The sequence below is a fragment of the Macrosteles quadrilineatus genome, unplaced genomic scaffold (genome assembly GCF_028750875.1).
Source record: "Macrosteles quadrilineatus isolate MER2022 unplaced genomic scaffold, UCM_ALF_1.0 Scaffold_1__1_contigs__length_201487025, whole genome shotgun sequence".
In the NCBI taxonomy this organism is placed as follows: domain Eukaryota; kingdom Metazoa; phylum Arthropoda; class Insecta; order Hemiptera; family Cicadellidae; genus Macrosteles; species Macrosteles quadrilineatus.
Window position 1 is genome coordinate 153,913,996 of NW_026542594.1, and position 23,594 is coordinate 153,937,589.

The following is a 23,594-nucleotide window of genomic DNA, read 5'->3' on the forward strand; positions in this document are numbered from 1 at the left end:
TTATACAAAATTTCATCAAAATGGGATCATTTTTGCTCTTAAGTTATCATCATGCTAATGGACACTCACATATATAAATATATGAATTTGAACGGATGGTGTTTTTGGCCTCTGGGGACCTCCTAGGCTTTTCAATGAGCCTAACCCCACCACCCTCAGACGACCCATGAACAGTACGCTGCAGAAAAGAGATCGGTTATTTTGTAGCACTCTGTATGTTTCCGTAAAAGTCCGGTGATTTTAGAAGAATATGACTACATCCAAGAAAAATTTACTAAAATTTTCATTGAAGGAATTAATTATTATTCACCGTTGGGAAAAAACCACCTGAACAACATTGGGCCTTTTAACTCTACACTTTCTCAGGTAAATATAATTGACTCTATTACAGCAAACTAACCAAAAGAATGCCATTTGAAGCGAATAAAATTGTGGCAGATATGCTATGCAGGAAAGTGTTAGGTTTTAAGGTCCTAAGGCTTTTAAAAGTAATGTGAACAAATGTTATGCCTATAAAAAAAATTACTGAAATTTGTAAACATTCTGGCGACAATAGTGGTACCATGGGCTACATTATCAATAACAAAAGATAAACATGGACAACTTATGCGGCTGTTGGTAAGTTGAGAAACATTTGTAGATAACACTAAAAAAACAAGATCAGCTTTTGAAAAATTATAAAATATTTACAAGAAATGTTGATTATAATGAACTAAAACTTTTACTGTTATTGTGAACATTGTGAATATTTCATTTCCATTAGTTACATAATCTTTGAGTTGACTCTTATAAAAATCATCGGAAATTATTACTGTTATTGGTTTTTAAATAACTCCTTTAATACTTTGCATTTGCTCAGATTCAAGCAACAGGTACACTAGTGTGTTATAAATTGAATTGACGTTTGAAGTATTATCAAACAATTAGCAGTTATTAAATTTTCTGTGTTGCAAAAATAATATAAAAATGGAATTGGATCCCCCTTTGCTATTAGAAATCTCAAATCTGTATGAATTTCTAACTAGATGGAGGATATCATGATATCATGACCTTTAAGAGACGTTACCTCTTGATGATTAAGATGACAAACAATTATTAGGAAAATAACTCGAAATACTTCTAAAGCACAATGACAAGTTTAAACTGAAATTCCCAAATTGTCTTGAGTTCTATCATATTATATCAGTATACACCATCTTAGCTCCTATTAACTAAACTACTTCACATATTGCAATTTACTTAAGTAAAAAGTTTTCAGTGCACCTTTACTTTGTCATGAGCTTATTGTCAAAAACTACGACTTGATCTACATGGTGAGTGTTGCAAGAAAAAGCACAAATACAAGTTTAATTTACATAACACTTTTTACCAGTATAATCTAGTATAAAAAGACCATAAGTGACGTTCTCAAATATTAGAACAGATCTTAACAGATAAGAAACTGTTTTCTTAACTTTAAGATGATCACAGCTTTGTTCATGGCTATAACTTTTAGTAGCAAATGTACATTAGTTATAAAACTTCAACTCTACTAATTGTGCTATCAATAGTAACCTACTATGAGCCTAGGTACAGGAGGGTATCAGACACAACTACGGTAGACCACCTCTTATCTGGTCACTTTTTAACCGGACTAGACTCGGCAGAAAGTGACATCTCTCTAACTGGACAATGTTTATCAGCACATCAGTTTAACCGGATTGGATTGGCAAGGATTGGGTAACACTGAAACAACTCTTCTCATGGAAAATATTTGAGACCAGCAATTACTTATATAAATACTATGCTCTCCCAAATTTAAGTAAAATTATTATTTAAGTAAAATAAGAAAAGGTTTAGTTTTCGAATTATTCAAATTTTAGGGGACATCGGATTAAGCGGAAAACCCGCTGTCAGAAATAGTCTCCATCTCGAGGAGTCCGGATAAGAGGTAGTCTACGATACTAGTGTACTAATGGTTACATCTTATAAAACACATCATTAGAGTACCATGACGGGGTGGTTAGGGGGTCGAGTAAAAGGCACCACAGTACCAACCCAACAACACACAGCGCCATGATGACACTTCGCTGGGGCTCCTGGTATGTGTATAACTCTGACAGATCTGGGAAGCCCATGTGATTGCAGAATGCGTGAGCCATGAATGGAGCGATAAAGTGGCCCGTCCGAACAAACAGGTAAGCCGAGTAGGCACCAAACATTGTTGTGTAGGAAAACTGAAAGCCTGTGGATCAAACAGATCAAGTATGCTGGCTTTAGAAGTTTTCCATTTGATCCACCAATTCAACAAAGAAATCAGAATGAATTAAAGATGCCACATTATTCTCCTAAGTATTCTTGCCCGCTTGCAAAGCACGGGTATATTAAATAGTTCACAGTAAATTTATTAAAAAACCCCATCTTTGTTACTAGGTAGGGTGTGGTAATTGAATGGCTTTCTCTCTAATACTTTGTCCAAGTTTATAGCTAAGAAGTGATCATAATCTATTTATATCTTTCAAGTTTTACACCTGTCACCTGTTTCACTAGCTAGACTGGAAGAAAAAAAAAATTGTGATGAAAAATAAAGAGTTTAACTTTATTGGTTACTTCATATTTTGTTGTGGTGTTTCCGGACCAATAAATGTGGTGTTTGATTGACAAATAAATAAAAGGTTAAAATACCTGCTTGTCGCCTTGTGGTCCAAGTCTTGGACTACACACTTGGACCACAAGGCGACAAGTAGGTATTTTCAGTGGCGTAACAGCCGCCCCCGCAGACCCCGCGGTGCGGGGGGGCCCGCGAGGTTTAGGGGCCCGCGAGGTTAAGATACCCTTTTCTCATAAAACCGTCCGTAAAACCGATCCTTTGTTCACAAATGTTTTTCTCTCCTGACAAATTATAAATAAAAAAACGATGTGTTGGTAGATACTTTTATTCTGCCAAATCTACCAAAGTTTTATCTTTTAATTAACAATATTGTTAACGAAACGCCAACGCTCCCTACGATCACCCGACGATGTGTATTGTCAGTGTGGTTGTGTAGCTTCATGCTAGCGCTAGGAGCTGTGTGCCGGGCCTGCCTGCCGGCCTGCCGCCGCGCCGTGGCGACACACACTCGGAGCCAGCCCCTCCGCCTCCCCCCTCCCCCACTAACCGCTCACGTGTACTCAGCTGACCGTAGATCACCTGATTTTGGAGATCCATTCCATGCGGATTGCGAGTGACTCGTCAGTAGTGCATGTCGCGAGAGTTTCTCAATCAGGTGGCATGTCATTAAATTGGGCTAATTTAGTGAAGCACTAACATTTACAGTTGGGACCACGAAAGTTTGCAGTTGGCGGCAGCCAATCACAAGACTAGTGCGACGTTGCCATATCGCCCTTTGACGACACTAATTAAAATACTAAACAACATTTTTCAAACAGCTGGTATTATTCGATTTGGCAACACCGCACTGCCCTCATTGGCTCATTTGAAGTCAAATGGTAAATATGCTACTCCCTCAACTGCAAACTTTCGTGGTCCCGACTCAAATTATAGTTGGAAGCTTGGTTGAGTTTAGTAATGAATGTGAATGGTGGAGTAATGTAGTAGCCCATATATATTAATCACGGACATAACTCCCAAGTTTATTATCACTGTGACAGTGACAAAATATAAAATATGTTTCAAGGACGACTCTGGTCGTGTGGTTGAAGAATAGGTAAATACTTGATATTGCTAGAGACCATCCTCTGCCAGTCTGATCGTGTAGGCCGTATGCCTGCCGTCACCTACGTCATGTGATAGTTGTGGTGTGGTGATGGTTGTGGTATATAGTGCTGTGGTGGGGAATGGGAGGGGTAGTAGGGGGCCCACAGACATATTTGCGGGGGGGCCCGGGGAAATACTGTTACGCCACTGGGTATTTTAACCTTTTATTTATTTATTGGTTATTTTCTTATATACAGAATAGCCCAATAAATGAAAATCGTGAATGAAGAATCCAAAGAAATCAAGAACTAAGAACTCTGCACAAACATCCGGACTTAATAGCCATCATCAAAAGCAGGAGATTATCGGACGTGGCGAGAAAACCCGAAAAATCCCGTTATTAAAGAAGTATTTGAGGAGAGACCGCAGCAGGCACCAGACTGCTAGGAATGCCAAGACTTAGATGGAAAGATCAAATGGAAAAAGACCTGAAAAGGATAAGAGTATTCTGGGAGCAAGCCGAGGACCGGGAAGCCTGGAGGCGCATCGTTGCAGAGGTCAAAAAGCTACTTCTGTTTGAATGGCCACATCAGTAAGTTAAGGTAAGTTATTTTCTTATTAACACTTTCAGGGTGGTTGAGCGATGGCCAGCTGCGGCCCATGGCGGGAACAGCTAATGCACTGCGTGGTTGAGTGCCCGAAAACGTTTTAATTTAACTTCATTCAAATGAGAGGCATATTGTAGCATGTACTGGGTTCCAGTCGTTGTGGGTGTAGTTTTACAAGACAAGAACAGAACAAATACAGAACTAAACAAAACTGCTATCGGTAGCAGGCCCTCAGTATTGCCAAATGGAAGGAAAAGTAGGGGCAAAAAAACCCAGATACAAAAAATACCACAAAAAAAGCAAGTAGATTTGAGGTTAGGCTCCCTCAGGTTAATGTTTCACTACAGTAATAATTATAACATTCTATTACATATCAATAAATTCCAACCAAAACATCACACTACACTAAATTTGGAACAACCCCACCACTTATAAGTTAGTCGGATTTAAAACCAATAATACTGGATTGAAGTATACAACTGGCACAATAAGCGGCAATCGGATACAACGTTCTCTGTAAGAGGAGTTTGTTGTTGGCATGAGAGAAGGACAACATTTAAAATCAAATCAAATCAAATCTTTATTCATCATTTAACATGAGTTAAAATAGATTTTGTCAAAATGTATAATGTAAATACCTTAAAGACACCTCAAAACATGACTAGGCCTACAGCATTAAAGACAATTTGTTTAAAGGTTTCCAGACAATAAAATAAATAATAAATAAGCAGTTCAGACAAATGCACCTCGTAAAGAATTATTTTGGTAACTAAGTTAACTTATTGAATAAATACATAAACACTGGTGTATAATTTTAAAAAGCAGGTACGGTACCGGTACATAAATAATTAAGATTATCACAGTGGCTTAGGCAAAAGACTAACCTAAAATAAATAAATATTTGAGTGATAAAACATGTAAAGTAGGCTACTAAAAGAAACTAATAAAAAATTTAAATGATGCAACAAGCAATTTCCCGCCCCGTCCCACTGGTGTGGGTATTGTATGTCGAGATTTCCCACACCGTGCTAACAAATATTAACAATTGTTAGTTTTCTTTAGAACCAGTGATGTCAGAGTCAGTGAGGTCAGAGTCTGAGTGATCACTAGAGTGTGCGTAAGATTCACTTGTTCCCTGCTGAAGATAAACTGGTTGCTATTTTAGGTTGGATAATACATAGGAGATTTGCTAATTAGGAGATTATCACATGGAGGTAGGCCTATTGAGTGAAACACAAAACCTAATTGACACTTCTCTTATTTGGGAAATATAGAGGATACTTACATGAAAGTAGAAGAGCTTTCTTCAATTCCATTCCGTGACTTAATCTTTCAGCCATGTGGTGAAAGTGTGCTGAAAAAACACCAAGTACAGACTGGATTATAGTCAATACAAAGGACACATTTTAATCTTAACTGGACAGATTTGGCCAAATTGTGTACCACATTTACAAAGTCAGTACCAGTATTGGGTTCTTACCAATCTATTCACGGTTCTTGGTATTGAAATTATCATCAAACTGTCATCATGATGGAATGGCCTCTGGATTGTCTGAATTAACTATATAGTGGTTTAAAATACCTTGTTACTGTCAAAAACGATCCTTCGTATGCAAGACTACAACTGTTTCATGCTTCAAAGGAGCACATCTTCAGGTCGGAAGAACGTAAGTAGTCTTCATTAAGATTAGATATTCCTCGTAGTGGAGTTTGTCAAAAGTTTAATAAATAGGTAACAAAACACATAGCTCACGGAAACACAGCTCTCATTACGGCTCGCTTTAATCCTCCTTAGCGTCAACCGTTGACAGTCCCTTCCTGAAGCCGTACTGACGAGGGGATAGATTTCCTGCAGCAACCACGGTTGAATTCAGTCGGGAACGGATCAACTTTTCCAAGACTTTCCCAGCAGTGTCCAACATACAGAGAGGTCTGTAAGAGGAGGGTAGGTCTGGGTTTCCTTTTCCCTTCCCCACGAGCACAAGCCTAGCTGTTTTCCAGCAAAAGGGAAACTTGCCCTCGGCCAGACAGGCATTGTACGTGCTCAAAAGGATTTGTGGATTTATTGAAAAGACTTTCTTCAGGGCCTCACCAGGTACCCCATCCGGTCCAGGAGCCTTGTTGTTCTTCAGGGATAGAACGGCCGCCTCCAACTCCTCGAGACTGAACAGCGGTACGTCGTCCACCCTTCCGAACTCCCGCAATGGGCGCAGTGTGTGAGTCGGGAAAAGGGACTTTACGATCCTCTCCATAGAGGCCCCGTCCATAACGGAAGGTGGAGAGCGGGTGCCAAGCGGTGCGAGCCCTGTGGGCTTAGGTCACATGTTGGCCTGACTTGAAGTAATGTGACAAACAATTCCAGGTCTGTGTCCAACAGAGTAGAGGGGGTTTTTTAGTGAGTAGTCTGTGATAAACTCAGGAGTCTCACACTACAGGCTGGCTACCTGTGTGTGTAAAAGCATTTTCCCTCCTCACCCAAAAAAAAAAAAAAAAACTATTATCATCCTAACTAAATATTACTCACTCTTTATAAGACATATTTCCATCATAATATAATAAGTTAGCTAATAATAATATTATTACAAAGGGCATTTAATTGATTTCATTGATGTGATTATGAATGCAGTTTAATAATTGGAAGCAGGTAACTTTTTAAGTATGAATGAGAATTGTTTTCAAATAGGATGGATTTAACTGCCCGGGTACTGTTCTCGTTTAAATAAGCAAATCTTGAACCAAGTAAAATAATGTTGAACTGATTACCTATTTGTTTGTTTTAAAAAAAATCAGCAAGTCGCAGAAAAATAAAGAGGAAGTTGTGGGAAAAAAGAAGAACAGAATTAGGAACTAAACAAAATAGTAGAAGACAAAATAAATACTGAGGATCTAATTAGCGAGATTGAAAAGTACCCTGAAATTTGAATAGTAACGCGAGAAGGGAATGTTCAATAATTGCTCGTTAGAATTTTATCAACAAGTTCTACGGTGGATATTGGTGGAGTGGCTTGTCAGTTGCCTGTAACACCAACTGCGTTTGCCTGGGCGGTAACTGGTGGCGGCAACTAGTGACCTTACGTGAAACGGCACTAAAAATTAACACAAAATTATATTTTCTTACCAGTGCCAAAAAATAACGGGCAGATGAAGATTGCTGTGTTAGGACGGAAGCACTGCAGCAAGAGTGGTAGCATGCAAGCTCTGAACGTGAATTCCTCTGATAATGGAGCAACAATGTGGTTCCTCATCCATATCAGATTCAACATATTGTTAACCCAGTACATTGGCTCTGGAAACAGACAAAACAAAACCTTAATTTTCAATTTTGTAATTCACTAAGTTCATGAGAAATCTTGAGAAAAAATCAGACAATTAGAGTTAGACTTTGACTGTTATTTCAATAACTTAAATTATATGTTCAGTAAATTGTCTGATATCAACAATATGCAGAAGCGTGCTTTGAGATAAAGTACATTACTTATTTCTGATCAAAATTTGATTCTAATTCACAAATTATTGACCAGTACCATATTAGTTTAACTATTTTATTCAAAGTGAGCTGTGTAAGATAGTTTAAATTGTCAATTACCGTATAACATTTAGGCCTGGCTTATGAGCTGTGATGCTCATGACACAACGGATCAGGCCACGCAGCATTTGAATGTTTGACTAGCACATGTTGAGGCACAGCACACACACTACGCAGTCGCCAAGATCCAGAATAGCAATTTTTCTGATTTCGATATGGGAATTGAATTTTTCTCTATTTAAATGACATTTTCTTTAACGTATTTTTTGGGAAATAAATGAACTTGCCAAATTAAATCCAAATTTAAATTAATAAATAAATAAAAAGCAATTTAAATTAATGAATAAATAAAAAGCTTTTAATTTACATGGGAATTTCATATCAAATGGATTTCAAACTAACAAAAGTCAAAACTTAAACTAAACTAGCCTAATATACTGACATAAGAATAATATACAGAAAATGTCTACAAAATAAATTTACAATAGGTACATATTTTAATTTTGTTTTATTGTGGTCCTCAATGAGCTATATTTTTTGGAGCAGGGCCGCGTTAAGGGTCAGTGGAGCCCTGGGCAAACTCAAAAGCAGCGCCCCCATTTTTCCTAGTGCAGGCGAGCAGTAGTTGTACGGCATAATGCCCAGTCTGCCCATTTATAAGAGCGGGCCTGATTTGGAGTTCTTAATCTCCTGAGGAAGGCCATTATACAAATATGGGCCGAAATAAGAAAAAGACTTCTTCCAACCTCAAGCCTCACTTTAGTAAAGTGTGTGAATTGGTCAGAGCGAGTATTACACAGACAGATTCCCTCCCTGTACTTAAGCTTCTTGCTGATGTATTGAGGCTCTCCCAGCTTGAGCACTTTGGACCAGGCAGCAAGTCAGCTTCCTGCATCATCCATTAGGACGAGCTTTTGTAGCATCTCAAAAGGAGGACACATAGTCAAAGCGTAAGGCCAAAAATTAAGCTAATGGCAGAATTTTGATTTCTTTGAACTCTTACCAAATACTCCTTAGAGATGCTGTTTCTATATGTAGGAAAGCAATACTGTATGTAAGGACTGGGAGGACCTCAGCCTCATGAGTTGCGTTTTGGATTATTCTGCCGTTGAAATGCAGATGTGACAGGGGAATGAAATGCCAACAAGGGTGACTTCTATAGCTCAATTCCTGCATCAGAATGTGTGATCCAGTATGTATGACAAATCACTTATCAACATTCAACCAAAGGCCATTCATGACAGACCATTGCTCACAGAGCTATGTTCTCGCCTAATGAAAAATGGCAACAGCTGGTCCATATAGATGGGATGGCTACTGCAATATCCAAAAGCCAGCTATCACAAAGCCCTTTGGACTGTGCTTAGGATAATAAAATAAATGTCTGCTTTAATTAATATCTTTTTGCATTAAATTGTCAATACAATACAGATGACTATCAAACGCATACCTGCATAAAGCCTCCAAATGCCACTTCGCCCTTGCATTGCCAGGGGTCCAAGAAAAAGAATCATTGTAAGAACCAACGGTAAAATGGAAGCAACCAGTATGCCTGGTAATCTGAGACCTAATAGCTCCCATATCGTGTTCTGTAAAAAATTCATTAGCTTAACACAATTTTGATCTCAACATGGAGTTTAAAAAATAGTTGTTTTGTGATATGCAACTTCTTCATACTCTAGCATAGTTTTCTATTCAACTGATATTTTATAATGGATTACTCAAGCACTACAGAAAATTACTTATGTAGTACTTCACTAGATCAACTAGAACTAAAAGTAAGTGCACTTTTTCTGCTTGTATAAACCATTCATTTAATCACTTGATATTTACATTAACTGCAATTGCATGTAGGCCTAATACAACTTTGCATACATAAACAGAGTCTTCTTTACCACACTGTTCTTGTAAGTGAGCCAGGATTTGTAAGTGAGTGCTAGCTTAGGTAACCTAGACAGAGATAAACTTTTTTAACATATTGATGTGCACAGATACATTTATTTACAACACAGATTCGCCAGAGAGTGCATTTTAAGCTGGATATGACATTTGTATGATGCATACAAATTCAATTATAATAAACAAAACTCTATACTTGAACAGTGTCAAGAAATAACATTTGTCTAAAACCAACATTTCTGTTTTTCATCTATGGGTCATGAGCCCTACAGTACAACATGCAAGGAGGATAGTGTCATGTTTGTAAGATACTAGCTGTTACCGCCCCATTTGACTTCATATGTATTAAAAAAAGCTATTGATTGCCATACCGGTTTGAGTGGCACTTTAAAAGGTTTTCATGGTTACTTTGAAAAACAAAATTGGGCTTAATAAGCTGTCAGGGCGGAGCCATAGTAGAGTATTAAAATTAAAATGACTATGTCCTTAAAGTCTGTGGTTAAATATTGGCTCTACTAAGGGGAAAAATCAGCTCAAATAATCGGTCAAGTATTTGTCACGTTATTGACATACTCAAAACATTCATATCTATAATATTAGTTCTTTACATCCAAGTCATTGACTTGATCAGTAATGCACTAAAATTATTAACACACTAATCCGTTTCCCAGAAATTTCTCTGGGAAACAGAAACAAAACACTTTTTTATAATAGTCAGGTTGGGTAGCAGGAAAATATTTCAGTTCTGGCGGAGAGGCTGCAATTTTAGGTGGTTATAGTATACAAGTTTCTGAATCAAAAACCGCCGAGACCCCAATTTTTAAGGACCTCGGTCGTCCGTAATGACGTCATCAAAATGGCGGCCGTAAGAGGATGCTGGGTCCCCATGAATTGGCTATAACGACCGAATGCCTGAACCGATTTTCATGAAATTCGGCACACAAGTGCTTAAATACATTATCTCGGCCTGGGTTGAAAATGGTCAAGTTTCATCAAGTCATTTCTAAATGGCGGCCGTTAAAACCTAAAATTAAAAATAAATCATTCATTGTTTTGTGTTCTCAACTCCCTCCAAAAATCTGCAGCAACCTATTCACTTTCCTTGCAATAAAAGATTGCATTACCGTCTCTGCATTTCATGGAATAGGCAAAATACCCCCACCACAGCCAACCTGCAGATTAAGTGAGTTTCCATTTCCCTGATTTGATTTTCAATTAAATCAATTTCAATAACATTAGGTTTCATGAGTATCTAGGTTTGCTGCTACAAGGAGATTAATAAAGTGAATTTTTATTAATATATTAATAGCTTAGTTTAAAATAAATAAATTTGCCAAGTTTCATTAAAATATAATCATAAACAAGCAAACTACAACAGTTTATGTACTCTCCGTAATAATAACATGGGAATTTTAAATTTACAATGTTTTAAATTTTCTCCGTAACCAATTACCTTATAATACCCCCGCCGCCGCAAACCTGCAGACTTAGCGAATTTCCATTTGCCTGATTGGATTTAGGCCCTACTCTAAAATATCTCCTTAAAAATGTCACATTTATTCCCCACTTAAATAGCATTTGTTTAACGAGTACTTAGGTTTGCTGCAACAGGGAGAGTGAAAACGTATTTTTTTATGAAATGTAATAGTTTAGTATGAAATGAATAAATTTTACAAATTTGATAAAAATATGTTCACAAACAAGCAAAATACAACAGTTAACTTATTCTCCATAAGAATAACATGGGAATTTTAAAATTACAGATTTTTGGAATTTTCTTCGTAACCATTAGGCGCATAGCTACGCTTTAATATACTAAATTATTTTTTTTTTTAAGCTCTACAAAATTGTTTGAAAAGAAATTGCTAAGTTTTAAGTTTTTAGGGTTAAAAATGGGAAAAACCAATTTTTACCCATAAAGCCCTCCATAAACCCCTGTTCCCATAGTCCGATCATGCTGGTTTGCGAACTCCTAACTTAATGAAATTTTGCAAAAACAAGTAAACCAACGTTTCTTCGAACAAGTTCACAAACCAGCGTGGTCGGGCCTTGGCAACGGGGGTTTTGGGGTGATTTAAGGGGTAAAAATTGGGTTGACCCAAAAATGTTTGACCCTCAAAACATGAAATTCCCTAATTTTTCTCTAAACAATTTTGAAGATCTTAATAAAACAAATAATTTAGTGAATTCAAGTGTTTTTATGAGGTTATTGGTTACGGAGAAAATTCAAAATATTGTCAATTTAAAACTCCTACGTTATTATTACGGAGAGTACATAAACTGTTGTAGTTTGCTTGTTTATGATTACATTTTTTGAAACTTGGCAAATTTATTTATTTTAAACTAAGCTATTAATATATTAATAAAAACTCACTTTATTAATCTCCTTGTAGCAGCAAACCTAGGTACTCATGAAACCTAATGTTATTGAAATTGATTTAATTGAAAATCAAATCAGGGAAATGGAAACTCACTTAATCTGCAGGTTGGCTGTGGTGGGGGTATTTTGCCTATTCCATGAAATGCAGAGACGGTAATGCAACCTTTTTTTGCAAGGAAAGTGAATAGGTTGCTGCAGATCCCTGGAGGGAGTTGAGAACACAAAACACTGAATGATTTTTTTTTAATTTTAGGTTTTAACGGCCGCCATTTTGAAATGACTTGATGAAACTTGACCATTTTCAACTCAGGCCGAGATAATGTATTTAAGCACTTGTGTGCCGAATTTCATGAAAATCGGTTCAGGCATTCGGTCGTTATAGCCAATTCATGGGGACCCAGCATCCTCTGATGGCCGCCATTTTGAGGACGTCATTACGGACGACCGAGGTCCTTAAAAATTGGGGTCTGGGCGGTTTTTGGTTCAGAAACTTGTATACTATAACCACCTAAAATTGCAGCCTCTCCGCCAGAACTGAAATATTTTCCTGCTACCCAACCTGACTATTATAAAAAAGTGTTTTGTTTTTGTTTCCCAGAGACAAAATCTTGTACGTTACACGTTACGCAAGAGCGTGTTTACATCACTTCGGTAAATTATGCAACTCGCTTCCGCTCCTTGCACAACATTCACCTGCGTGATGTAAAAACGCTCTTACTACACTTGTAAGGTAAATAGCTATTATTATATTGAAGTGTTGTTGTAGCCTTTGCATAAAAGTTTCAGAGAAAAATCCAACAAACAGTAAATTTCAAATTTCTACCGTATGTTCTTCAGCAGAATAAAATAAAACTGTTTTAGTTTTCTTGTTTAAGAATATTTATACATATTTTGATAAAATTTGGCAAATTTGTTTCTGTAACAACAAATATTGATGAAGTAAGGTTCTAGGAAAATCCATGTTGAAAATTAAACAGAAAATAAGAATATCGACAAAATCATGAGTTTGGCAGATTCACTTTGTGTCTGAATTTCTTTAAAATATCTACCTTCACTAACCTTGTCAAACACATCACATCCAGAGAACATGTAGAGAAATAGGGGTGAAACAAACATCATAGCAAATACACTCAAAAACCTCTTCTTTATGGTTGTTGGATGATCTCTGTAACAAAAACAATCATCATACAGCTATAACATCACGTTGATTGGGCTTTTCTTTATAAATATATGCCTAGATAGATGGTGTGTTGATGGCCTAGACTCCCTGATGGGTTATCCACATTGACCATCGATTCAATGTATAATAACTCCCTGGATTGCGCGCTCAGGTAGAAAAGTAGGGCTCGAAAAACTGCCAAAGGCCATCGCTACCTCGCTCTGTTCACCATAGGAGTGGTGTTAAAGGCACGACCCACCCTAGTGCGGAGCGTCACGCCCGCTCTCGCCGTGTATTGCTATGTTAGTTTTGTGGAATCATACCGAGGATAATTGATTGTAACGAACTTAGGCCCATTCTACACGAGAGTAAAACCCGCGAAGGGATTCCCGCGTCGTGGCCACGCGCTCGACGGGGACCATTGCGTTAAATTGGCGTGTCTACACAAGCGGGATTCACGACGCGGGTCAACGCGTCAGTAGGCGGGAGCGAGAAGTTGACGTTGATGTCGGCGATAATCCCGTGTCGGAAATCCTGCTAGCCATTCTACACGTAGCGGTATCAACGCGCGCGGCAGCTTACTTCACATAATATTGTCCAGTTGCGTTTAACTTGGCCTCTAACCACAGACAATTCTGTGGTTCAACTCAGGGTGGTGTAATGTTTGATCATAAATGTAGCATTGAATTAGTTTTCATATGTTATACATGTTGCATGCCTTTATTCAAAAGTATTTTTATTTTAACTATGAAAATAATTGGTAAGCTTCAGCTGGTAACTTAAGTAATGTGTTTGACATACAGTACATTTAATTTATTAACATCAATTAAAATATTCATTTCTAATGCCAAATAAAATAAAAATAAAATCATAATATGACAACCATAATATGTTCTATACAATTGAAATTGCAATCTATTCGTCGGAGATAAGCGATTTTGTATATACTGAAGTTAAATTAAGCTATATTTCTAAACAATGTGAATAAAGAATAAAAGAAGAACTTGGTCCAAATTAATAGCTTGAGTTGGACAACTCCGGCTATAAAACCGAGCTCCACCAACTCGTTTACCAACTCGTGTCCACCAAGCGTCTACGTGACGGGGATCCCACCACGTGTAGTTTGCACATAATTTTGGGGCGTTCACGCTGGAATCCCGTCGCGGGTTTCACGCTCGTGTAGAATGGGCCTTAAGGAGGTTTTATAAGCAGATATTATTAATCTATGTACTTGCTCACACTATACAGAGTACTTGGGGACCGAGCTTTGCTCGGGGAAAATCATTAGTTCACTCTGAAAGCACCTTAGTATTGGTGATACATAAATCCATTCCCAAACTCCACACGGCTCGCCTTTACTACGCCCTACACCATTTCCTACGTCATGGACCTGTTTCCCTCCATTCCCATTGCATTTAAAGATTGCAGATACCTTAATCTAATCGTCATAAACAGTTCCCACACTCCGGACTACTCGCCTTGACTACTTCCTTCACCACTTCCTACGTCGCGGACCTGTTTCCCTCCCTTCCCATAGCATTTTAGGTTTGCTGATACCTTAATCTAATCGTCATAAACAGTTCCAACACTCCGGACAACTCAACCTAGACTACTTCCTTCACCACTTCCTACGTCGCGGACCTGTTTTCCTCCCTTTCCATAGCATTTGCTTCCTCAAATTTACGGTATGCTATAGTATTGCAATGTGAGAAGACACGGTTTGAGAAAATTTGCTTCCTCAAATTTACGGTATGCTATAATATTACACATCTACCATAGCCATTATGTTCTACCACTTCACCTACACAATAGAGAAAGAGATTATTAAATACCCCCGCCGCAGAAAACCTGCAGACTAAACGAATTTCAACTTGTCTGATTACATATTTACTAAAATACTTCCATAAATAAGACATATTTATTCCCAATTTAAATAACATTAGATAGGCTATAACGAGTGCTTAGGTTTGCTGCTACAGGGAAGGTAAACAGTGTTTTATGACCAAACGTCAATAGTATAGGATGAAATAATTAAGTTTGCCAAATTTGATCAACATATTTCCATAAACAAGTAAACTACAACAGTTTTCATTTTCTCCATAAGAATAACATGGGAATTTTAAATTTGCATTTTTTTTTATTTTCTCCGTGATCGCTAGGCATACAACAATGCTTCAATATACTAAATTATTTCTTTTTTTAAGCTCTACAAAATGGTTGGGAAAGAAATTCTAAAATTTTATGTTTTTAGGGTCAAAAATGGGAAAAAAACATTTTTACCCTATAAAACCCCCCATAAACCCCTGTTCCCATATGGTCCGATTATGCTGGATCGTGAACTCGTTCAAATAAATGTAGGTTTACACATTTGTACTAAATTTCATCAAAATCGGATCATTTTTGCTCGAGTTATCACGCTAACGGACACACATATATATATATATATATAAATAAATATATATATATATATATAAATATTTATATATATGAATTTGAACGGATGGTGTTTTTGGCCTCTAGGGACCTCAAAACGAAAAAAAAAATCGGTCCCGCGTCCAGGTCTTACCATGAGTACTACGGTAATAGCTTATTCCCTATATGGGAAGTTTGCTAAAATTCGCAAAATATAACAAATTATTTGTGAAATTAAAAAAATAAACATAACTGTAAACAATCCTACTTTTACAGTTTTCATTGCGTATCACAGTTTTTTTGTTGCTGTTTAGTTCAAATTCGCTGTTTCATAAATCTTAACCCTTCCAGAGCTATGGATGGATATTTCCGTCAATCTTTGCTTACTCCCAGGGCTGAAAATGGATATATCCGTCCCAAGAAATTTCTTTTCTGGGATAAAGACGGATATATCCGTCCAAAAAACGAATTGATATACAATGTTTATAATAGGGTAATAAACATTACACTGCATTATAAATATGTTATTTTGTTTTTGTGGGTGGTAATAATAATTGCCGCAGCTGTTTCGGCTATTTTGCACCATATAGAGTGTGCGTAAGTAAATATTGCTGTCACTTCACACATGGTTGTTAGTGAGTAATGTTAACATTTTGTATTTTGTACCTTATTTTTATGTTATTGAGCTAAAGTTACTAACGCAAACGATCTGAAATTTGAAGATGTTATTGAGATGCTTAATAAAAGTATGTCTGAGGGGGGTTTTATACTTGGCAGTGAAAATAATAGTATGGAATGTGATGGATATGATGAACCTGAAGAACAGTCTTTAAGTAGTGGAAGTCTTGGCGGGGAATGGGATTGAGGACATGGGAGCGGAACTGAGTGGTTTAGATTTACTTCAGAATGATAGATACATTTTTATGGATAAAAAATAAAACAAGGGAAGGAATAGCCTAAGGTTGACGGATATATCCGTCTGCCGCCCACAAGAATACTCAAGATTATTGGCAGTGTTCATATTTTATTTTGTGATTATCACTGAGGGCGGCAGACGGATATATCCGTCCACCTTATATTTTTTGTGGGCCAAAGACGGATATATCCGTCAAATCAAATTTTATTTTGTTCATAACTTTTGTACAAAAATTAGTTCAGCCCTAAGGAAAATCTTTTTATGATCCATGAATTATTTCAAGTAAAATAAGTACAAAACACAACCACTTTAGTTTTTGATTTTTGGCAAAAAATAATTAAGCTCCAGCCCTTCATTTAATTTAGCCCTGGAAGGGTTAATATATAAAAGAAAGTTGTGTTAGTTACCGTACAGTGTTTATTACTAGAAAACTACTAAACCAATTGACATGAAAATTTACAGGGATATTCCTTAGGTACTAGAATAACATAATAGCCTGTTTCCGTTTAAAAACCCCTTAAGGGAAGCGTCCTATGGCCCTTTGCAGTTTACATGCTAATCTTATGGAAGAATATTTTATTTTGTTTACCATGCCATGTTCGTCATTTCTTGATTAAATTAAATTAAGGAAACAGCTGTTGTAATGATAACCTAATTTTTAAAACAAATATATGCAAAACAAATGAGAGCTATCAAATAGGTTTCTATTCCATTTGTTTTTTACGAATATTTGTTGTCAAATGTAACTGAAGGCAAGTGAGCGCAGCGAACGAGCTCCAACCTAAAGGTGAATGAGCGTAGCGAACGAACTTCAACCTGGAGGCGAGTTAGCGTAGCGAACGAGCTAACCTGAAGGCAAGTGAGCGCAGCGAACAAGCTCCAACCTAAAGGTGAATGAGCGTAGCGAACGAACTTCAACCAGGACGTGATTGAGCCATGTGAACGAGCTCATCTTGAAAATGAACGAGCATTTGACATAAAACCACATTAGGACAGGACGACGTCTGTCGGGCCAGCTAGTAATGAAAAAAATAATAATACTGCACCCTGTTGGTAAATCTTATAACTTTTTAATGCTTTTGCATATCATAGAACCAACTCTTTTAGTTGAAACAGCTGGCTAAATTCTTTAATTCCCTTTAAATATGAATACTCATAAGGTTAACATGGGTAACTGCAGAGCCACTGGGGGGGAGCCCAAAAGTATTTTTGAAATAAGAATATGCCTATAATATGTTAATCGGGAATGTGAGCTATCATCATGCCAAATTTCAGCCCAATCCGACCAGTATTTTTCACGTTTACTTGTCACAAACATACATACATCCAAACTTTCTCATTTATAATATTAGTAGGATAATTATTTGATCACATAAGCATGTCATCATTTGCTGCTGTGAGGCCCAATTATTATTAAGGGACTTTGCAACATTTAAGAATATATATTTTGTTACCTGGACCCGGGACGGATTTCCTTTTTCGTTTTGAGGTCCCCAGAGGCCAAAAACACCATCTGTTCAAATTCATATATATAGAGTACCTATATATATACTAGCAGTTTATCCGGCACGTGTTGCTGCACTTAACAACTATTATTTTAAATGGTAATTTGTTCTGTACAATTATAATAAAAATGTATAGGCCTACCAAAAACAAAAATAGAACATTTATGTTAGCCTAAACAATGTTTTTTGTTTTTTCATTAAGTGAACCCTTATGTTTACATATTTAATAGTGGAGAATTTAAAAGTTGTTGAATGCACATGTGTGTTTGATTGGGGCTTAATATATTTAGGCTTATCCAAAAGTAAAATAGTTTTCTGTGCTGCATTCTGTGGGTACGGTGTGGCAGTATTTCAAATCATGACTAATACAGAATGATTATTCATACCTACAATCATTGACTATTGGATTTACAATGCAGTTGGTGAACGTAAACTTCTGCTTTTAAATTAAATTTATTTGTAAACATTGTAGTTCCAAAAGTCTGACATTATTTGGACTTTGGACCACTTAAAAACTCTCTGGGGCGGAGCTCTTTTCATGGATCTGCACCAAACTTCACACAAACAATCCTTGAGTAATGAGTACCCAATGCTTAATAATGCATGAAAGTTCTTTTGATGAAATTTGGTACAGACGTTTAAACCTACGTTTATTCGATCGAGTTCGCGAACCAGCATAATCGGATTATAAGAACGGGGTTTAATGGGGTAAAAATTGATTTTTCTCATATTTGACCCTAAAAATACAAAATTTCATAATTTTTCTCCGAACCATTTGTTTGAGGAAGCGTTATTGTATGCCCAACGGTTACGGAGATAATATAAAAAAATTTTTGATTTAAAATTCCCATGTTATATTCTTATGGAGAATAAATAAACTGTTGTAGTTTGCTTGTTTATGGATATATTTTAATCAAATTTGGCAATTTTGTTTATTTCATACTAACGCTCCTTTCACACTTTACGATTTCGCTCGTGCGGTATTTGTTGTATCGCATTGGAGCTTATGACCCCTCTTTCACATTATACGATTACCAACCGTGTACAATTTTCACCTGCATAGTGACCGTAGGTGCACGTACGGTTGGTATCCGACTCCCGCACGAGTAAATAATCATCTCTACTGCTAGTGGCCATGTTACGATTGTTTAGTCATGCGAGAGCCCTCCCCGAGTGCAGTTCATTGTGTTTTTGAAATATAGTTGTTATTTCGTTTTTCAGTTTTATTTTTGTTATTGAGTTTAATTACCTATTATTCAGTTTTTGTGCCCAACTTATGATACCCATAATCTTACTAGATTTTGTGTTCTTGCTCAATTAGGGCGCATTAAAGTAATATTGTGTTTTATTTTTTATTTTTCTACTTATGATGCCTAATTAATCTTACTAGATTTTGTGTTCTTAACTGAATTCTATATGGCGCATTGAACGTCGTGTTATTTTTTTGTAGGTCACTTTTCATTCAATTTTTCGTGAAGTTCATCGGACGATTCTCTCGACATAATAAAATAATTTAAAAAGCTTGCCTTCATCGTTCCTCAAGTCTTGGAATAAAGTATTAAACATCCCCACTTCCTCACGTTTTTAAATAGGATGTACCCAGTGGAGACGGTTGCGTTTCTTTCTTTTCCTCCGTCTGTAAATAATTATAGCAGCAATAATTTGCTCGCGATCCATACTGCTCAACACTTTCCACTGAAGTATCAAAGAACTCTGTTCAGGTGGAGTGGGGGGTTTCGATTTATTAATCGTACGATTACAAATCGTATAGGTAGTGTGAAAGCAACAGACCCATGATTGTCTGCCCGTACGATTAAAACTCGTTTTGGTAGATATTTCAAAATTATAAATGAACTAGCTGTGTACCCGTTCTACGCACGGGGATCTTTTAGTAATCAGTTGAAACCTTCTTATATAAAGAACAGCAGTTGGTTTGCATATTTTCAGATATGCTGGCCAAACTATTTATTATACATAACTTCATTTTATGTCGTTTGTTGTTGTTCTGGATCGGTATGACAATCAATAAAAGGCTAAATTACCTGTGTCCGCTGGTCGATCCTAATGTATCCTATTACAGGAGATGCATTTCGGCGAAATTAAATCGCCATCATCAGTCCTAAAGGTCTTGAGCTTCCCCATTAGGCGCGTCTTGGAGTTTTTGAAACACATACACGAACTGTACACTTATACACATGACGAATAAAACATAAATACACGGTTAGGCCCACTTTTATTTTTACTATAGACAAGTAGACGGGCGTCGGTCGTGTGCCGAGTCTCGACTGAAAACGCTCATTTAAAAAATGTAAGTTTCCCAGCAATATACAACACTGATTCAAGGTCTATTTCCCGGTTATCAAAACTCAAGAACAATTTTATACACAAAGAATCTATATTTTCATTTACTGTTACCCTACATATTATTGCACTTGCGATTAATTAAATCCGTTATGTAAGGAAAAACGTTTTTAATCTTAATTGGTTTGGATTTGCTTTCAAAACGTGATCGGAAATGGTTGCGGTATTTGTAAACAACATTCAATGTAAACATATCAGTGACAGCTAGAAGAAATAATCTTGATTTGAACAGCTGTTCGTTATTTCATAGAAGAATAGGTGCTAAACAAAACATTGGGAGAAAACTTTACAAAAAATCGCACAAAATTGGGTAAAACGTCCGTTATTTTATTTACAAAGTGGTGATGCCATATTTTAATGGCTAAAGACAATTTCGCCAATCCAGTGAATAAACTTACATTAAAATGATTTGGAACTTGATTTGATAGGTACTCTCGTTTTTCAGGAGTAGGCCGCGTAAAATGGCTCTTGGGTCGTAACAGACATGAAGACAGACAGAAATTTAGATGAGACTTGTTTCGGTTTCTCTAATGTATAAAACGTAAAAATAACCTAAAAGTTTATGATTCTGAGCAATGTACAGACAAAACTCTAATTTTATTTATATAGATATATAAATGTAATCTTATGTAAATAAAGGGAAAGCATATTCATACTACCTAATTATTTTGCATTTAAATTTTAAAATTCCCCCCTTTTTGCGGGGAAAGTCCTTCAAACCACTCATACCCAGATCAAACCCTTTCTTGATCCTTGTCAGGCGTACCCAAAAAAATATTTCTGGAGCCACCCCTGTCTGCAGGTTTTCTGCGGCGGGGGTATCCTTGGTTTTATTTCTGTTCTATTCTGATGCTGGTTCTTCTAAACCCAAAAATATTGGACCTCATAAGTATTTATTTTTATTGATAAATTATTTCCTGAGAGTCACGAACAGTGGCGGATCTAGATCAGTCACAAGGGGGCGGCAAACAGGGGGGTTCGGGGGTATCCCCCCTCCCGAAAAAATAGTGTAAACTAAGTCTCCAAAATGGCTGTTTTATACCATTTCTTTGTCCAAAGTGAGTTTGACAAATTATTTTACACAATGTGTATGCACTGGTACTGTATTACACGCAGTAAAAAAAATACATTATGTATGCCCGAGGGAGGGGCGGTCACCCCGTTCCCTCCCTCTGGATCCGCCACTGGTTACGAAGACAAATTAGTATAGAACTTGAAACTGTTAAACAAAACATTTGCATACATTATACATTTTCTACATTATCAAGAGCTTCTATTTTATGATTGCAAAGTTTGCTCGTTGGCAAACCTGCCATGCCAGCAATCATGATGAGGGGGCCTATCCTGAAAATTACACAGTTCTTTGATAAGTTATAATCTTTGATTGCGAAGGGTTGTAAAAATTCTTACCTGCTATGAGGCGAATTCCAAATATAAAGACTTGACACATAAACAACAGAAAGAATAAAACAAGCACTAATCGAGCTTATACATGGGAAATTCTCTACAGGGATGCCAGCCATGCTTGCAATCTAGTCACGTGACACACATACTAGCTCCTGATTGGTCAATTGGGCTTCCGTCTACTGACTGACTTTTATGAAGGGACCACGGAACGAGAAAATGGCTGCTATGGTTGGTGTTGCTGTCTCCTTTGTTTGAAAAATTAACTTTATATTTGCATTGTACTGACTGTAAAATGCCGAGTGCTACATTTAGTTCATCACGATCCTACGTTCGGCGATCCCGGAGAAAAGGTGCTAATAGGATTCCTCTTCCATCTAGAACCAGTTCAGGTAAGTTGTTACGATAAAATTATTTTATCTATTTAAGGATTGACCATGGACTCGTCCTGCCAGTAAATCCGTAATGTCTCCCACATTTCATCTCAATACTAAACATTCAATGTTACCGTAATAATCATGGGACGGGCACACAAAGTAGTATATTAAATTAACTTAATAGTTTGACCCGTTTTCCTATTAATTCTTGTCAGCTTAATGTTTTGATCAGGACCTGTCAAATACTGATCCACAGCTGCACGGATGATATAGTGGGCCCTAGGCCTAGGCCCTAGTTAATAGGTAACTTACTAGCCAGGCCAGGAGGAGGAGACTTATCGAAGTTGCTTCCAACAAATGTCTTATCTAAGTTTATTATGTTATTAAGTTACTTAAGTTAATCTATTTAAATTTAAACGGGTTCAAGTTTTAACTTAAGGTATTCTATTTTGGATCCTGGCACATCCTAATGTTGTAAATTAACTTAGGCCTAAATGAACCTTGTTTTTTAACCAAGTTTAGGCCTAAGCCTTTATTTTAATCATGCCCTTGACCTTAACCCTGCAACACTCGCGCGGGTGACAGTTGTCACCCAGCACTTTTGTTTAGGGCACAGCTCGGTCGCCGAGTGGGGGGGAGAGGCGTGACCTTCAGTAGCTTTCCGTTACAAACAATAGATCCTCCTATGTGCGTGTTCGCGCGTCGAACCGGTTGGTGGCCCGTGTTATATCGCTAAATAGTCGGCTGGGTCACAAGTGTCCCCTGCGCGAGTGCAACCGTCATGAGTGTACCGAAGCGCCCGAGATTGTGCGATGACCCATAATTTTGGACATGTTGATGGAAGATAGTTTTGATAAAGATATAATAGAAAATGACAGTAAAGAGGACCAGATAGAGGCAAAAAACAACGTGTCGGACATTGAAGAACATTGTGGACAGACATTGTCGGACATTGTGGAGTAGACAATACCTCCTGCCATGTATAGTTTAGCGTAAGTTTTTTTATATTTTTTTATTTTGTTTTTTAAGTTAGCCTATGCTTTTTATTTTTAGGCTAAGTCAGTAGAGGAATAAACAGTCACATGTTTCAACACACTTGTAACTATGCATACCTTGAATGTCATGTGATGTACAAAGATGCACACTTTCATTTGAAACTGCTATATCTACAGTAATTTCAGTTTTTACTACGGTAAATAAAAAACATATTTTGACAATGAAATATCTGTGTTTGTGTTCATTATTAAACTACTTATTGAAATAAAAATTGTTTTTACTATGTTATCTTGAAAGTAAAATTACAAATTTTAAGGGTAAAAATCCATAAATTTATTTTTGGTCAAAAAAGAATACACCGTATTTAAAAATTTA

At 36.9% G+C, this 23,594-nt stretch overlaps 2 protein-coding genes across 2 annotated transcripts in view; one reads left to right on the forward strand and one right to left on the reverse strand.

Moving 5' to 3' along the window:
• Positions 1 to 786: 786 nt before the first annotated feature.
• On the reverse strand, positions 787 to 22,211 carry LOC128987738 (CAAX prenyl protease 2). Its single transcript, XM_054408747.1, has 6 exons — positions 21,853 to 22,211; positions 13,149 to 13,254; positions 9,261 to 9,399; positions 7,403 to 7,570; positions 5,570 to 5,638; positions 787 to 2,224 (listed from the first exon to the last, which is right to left on the reverse strand). Exons 1-6 carry the CDS (start codon positions 21,963 to 21,965, stop codon positions 1,959 to 1,961), a joined length of 861 nt encoding a protein of 286 aa, XP_054264722.1. The 5' UTR covers positions 21,966 to 22,211; the 3' UTR covers positions 787 to 1,958.
• LOC128987730 (F-box only protein 11) overlaps positions 21,835 to 23,594 on the forward strand; it is a 37,057-nt gene continuing 35,297 nt past the window's right edge. The window contains exon 1 of the mRNA XM_054408736.1: positions 21,835 to 22,238. Coding sequence (XP_054264711.1) covers positions 22,142 to 22,238 — 97 coding nt within the window. The 5' untranslated portion in view covers positions 21,835 to 22,141. The remainder of the gene's footprint in view (positions 22,239 to 23,594) is intronic.

Excerpts from the sequence above, each read along its gene's own strand:
- LOC128987738 (XM_054408747.1), bottom strand. The coding sequence starts at position 21,965 with ATGGCTGGCATCCCTGTAGAGAATTTCCCATGTATAAGCTCGATTAGT. Across the intron at positions 9,400-13,148 it reads GATGTGATGTGTTTGACAAG|AACACGATATGGGAGCTATT; the intron begins GTTAGTGAAGGT and ends AATTTTTTACAG. Across the intron at positions 5,639-7,402 it reads CCCGTTATTTTTTGGCACTG|CACACTTTCACCACATGGCT; the intron begins GTAAGAAAATAT and ends GTGTTTTTTCAG.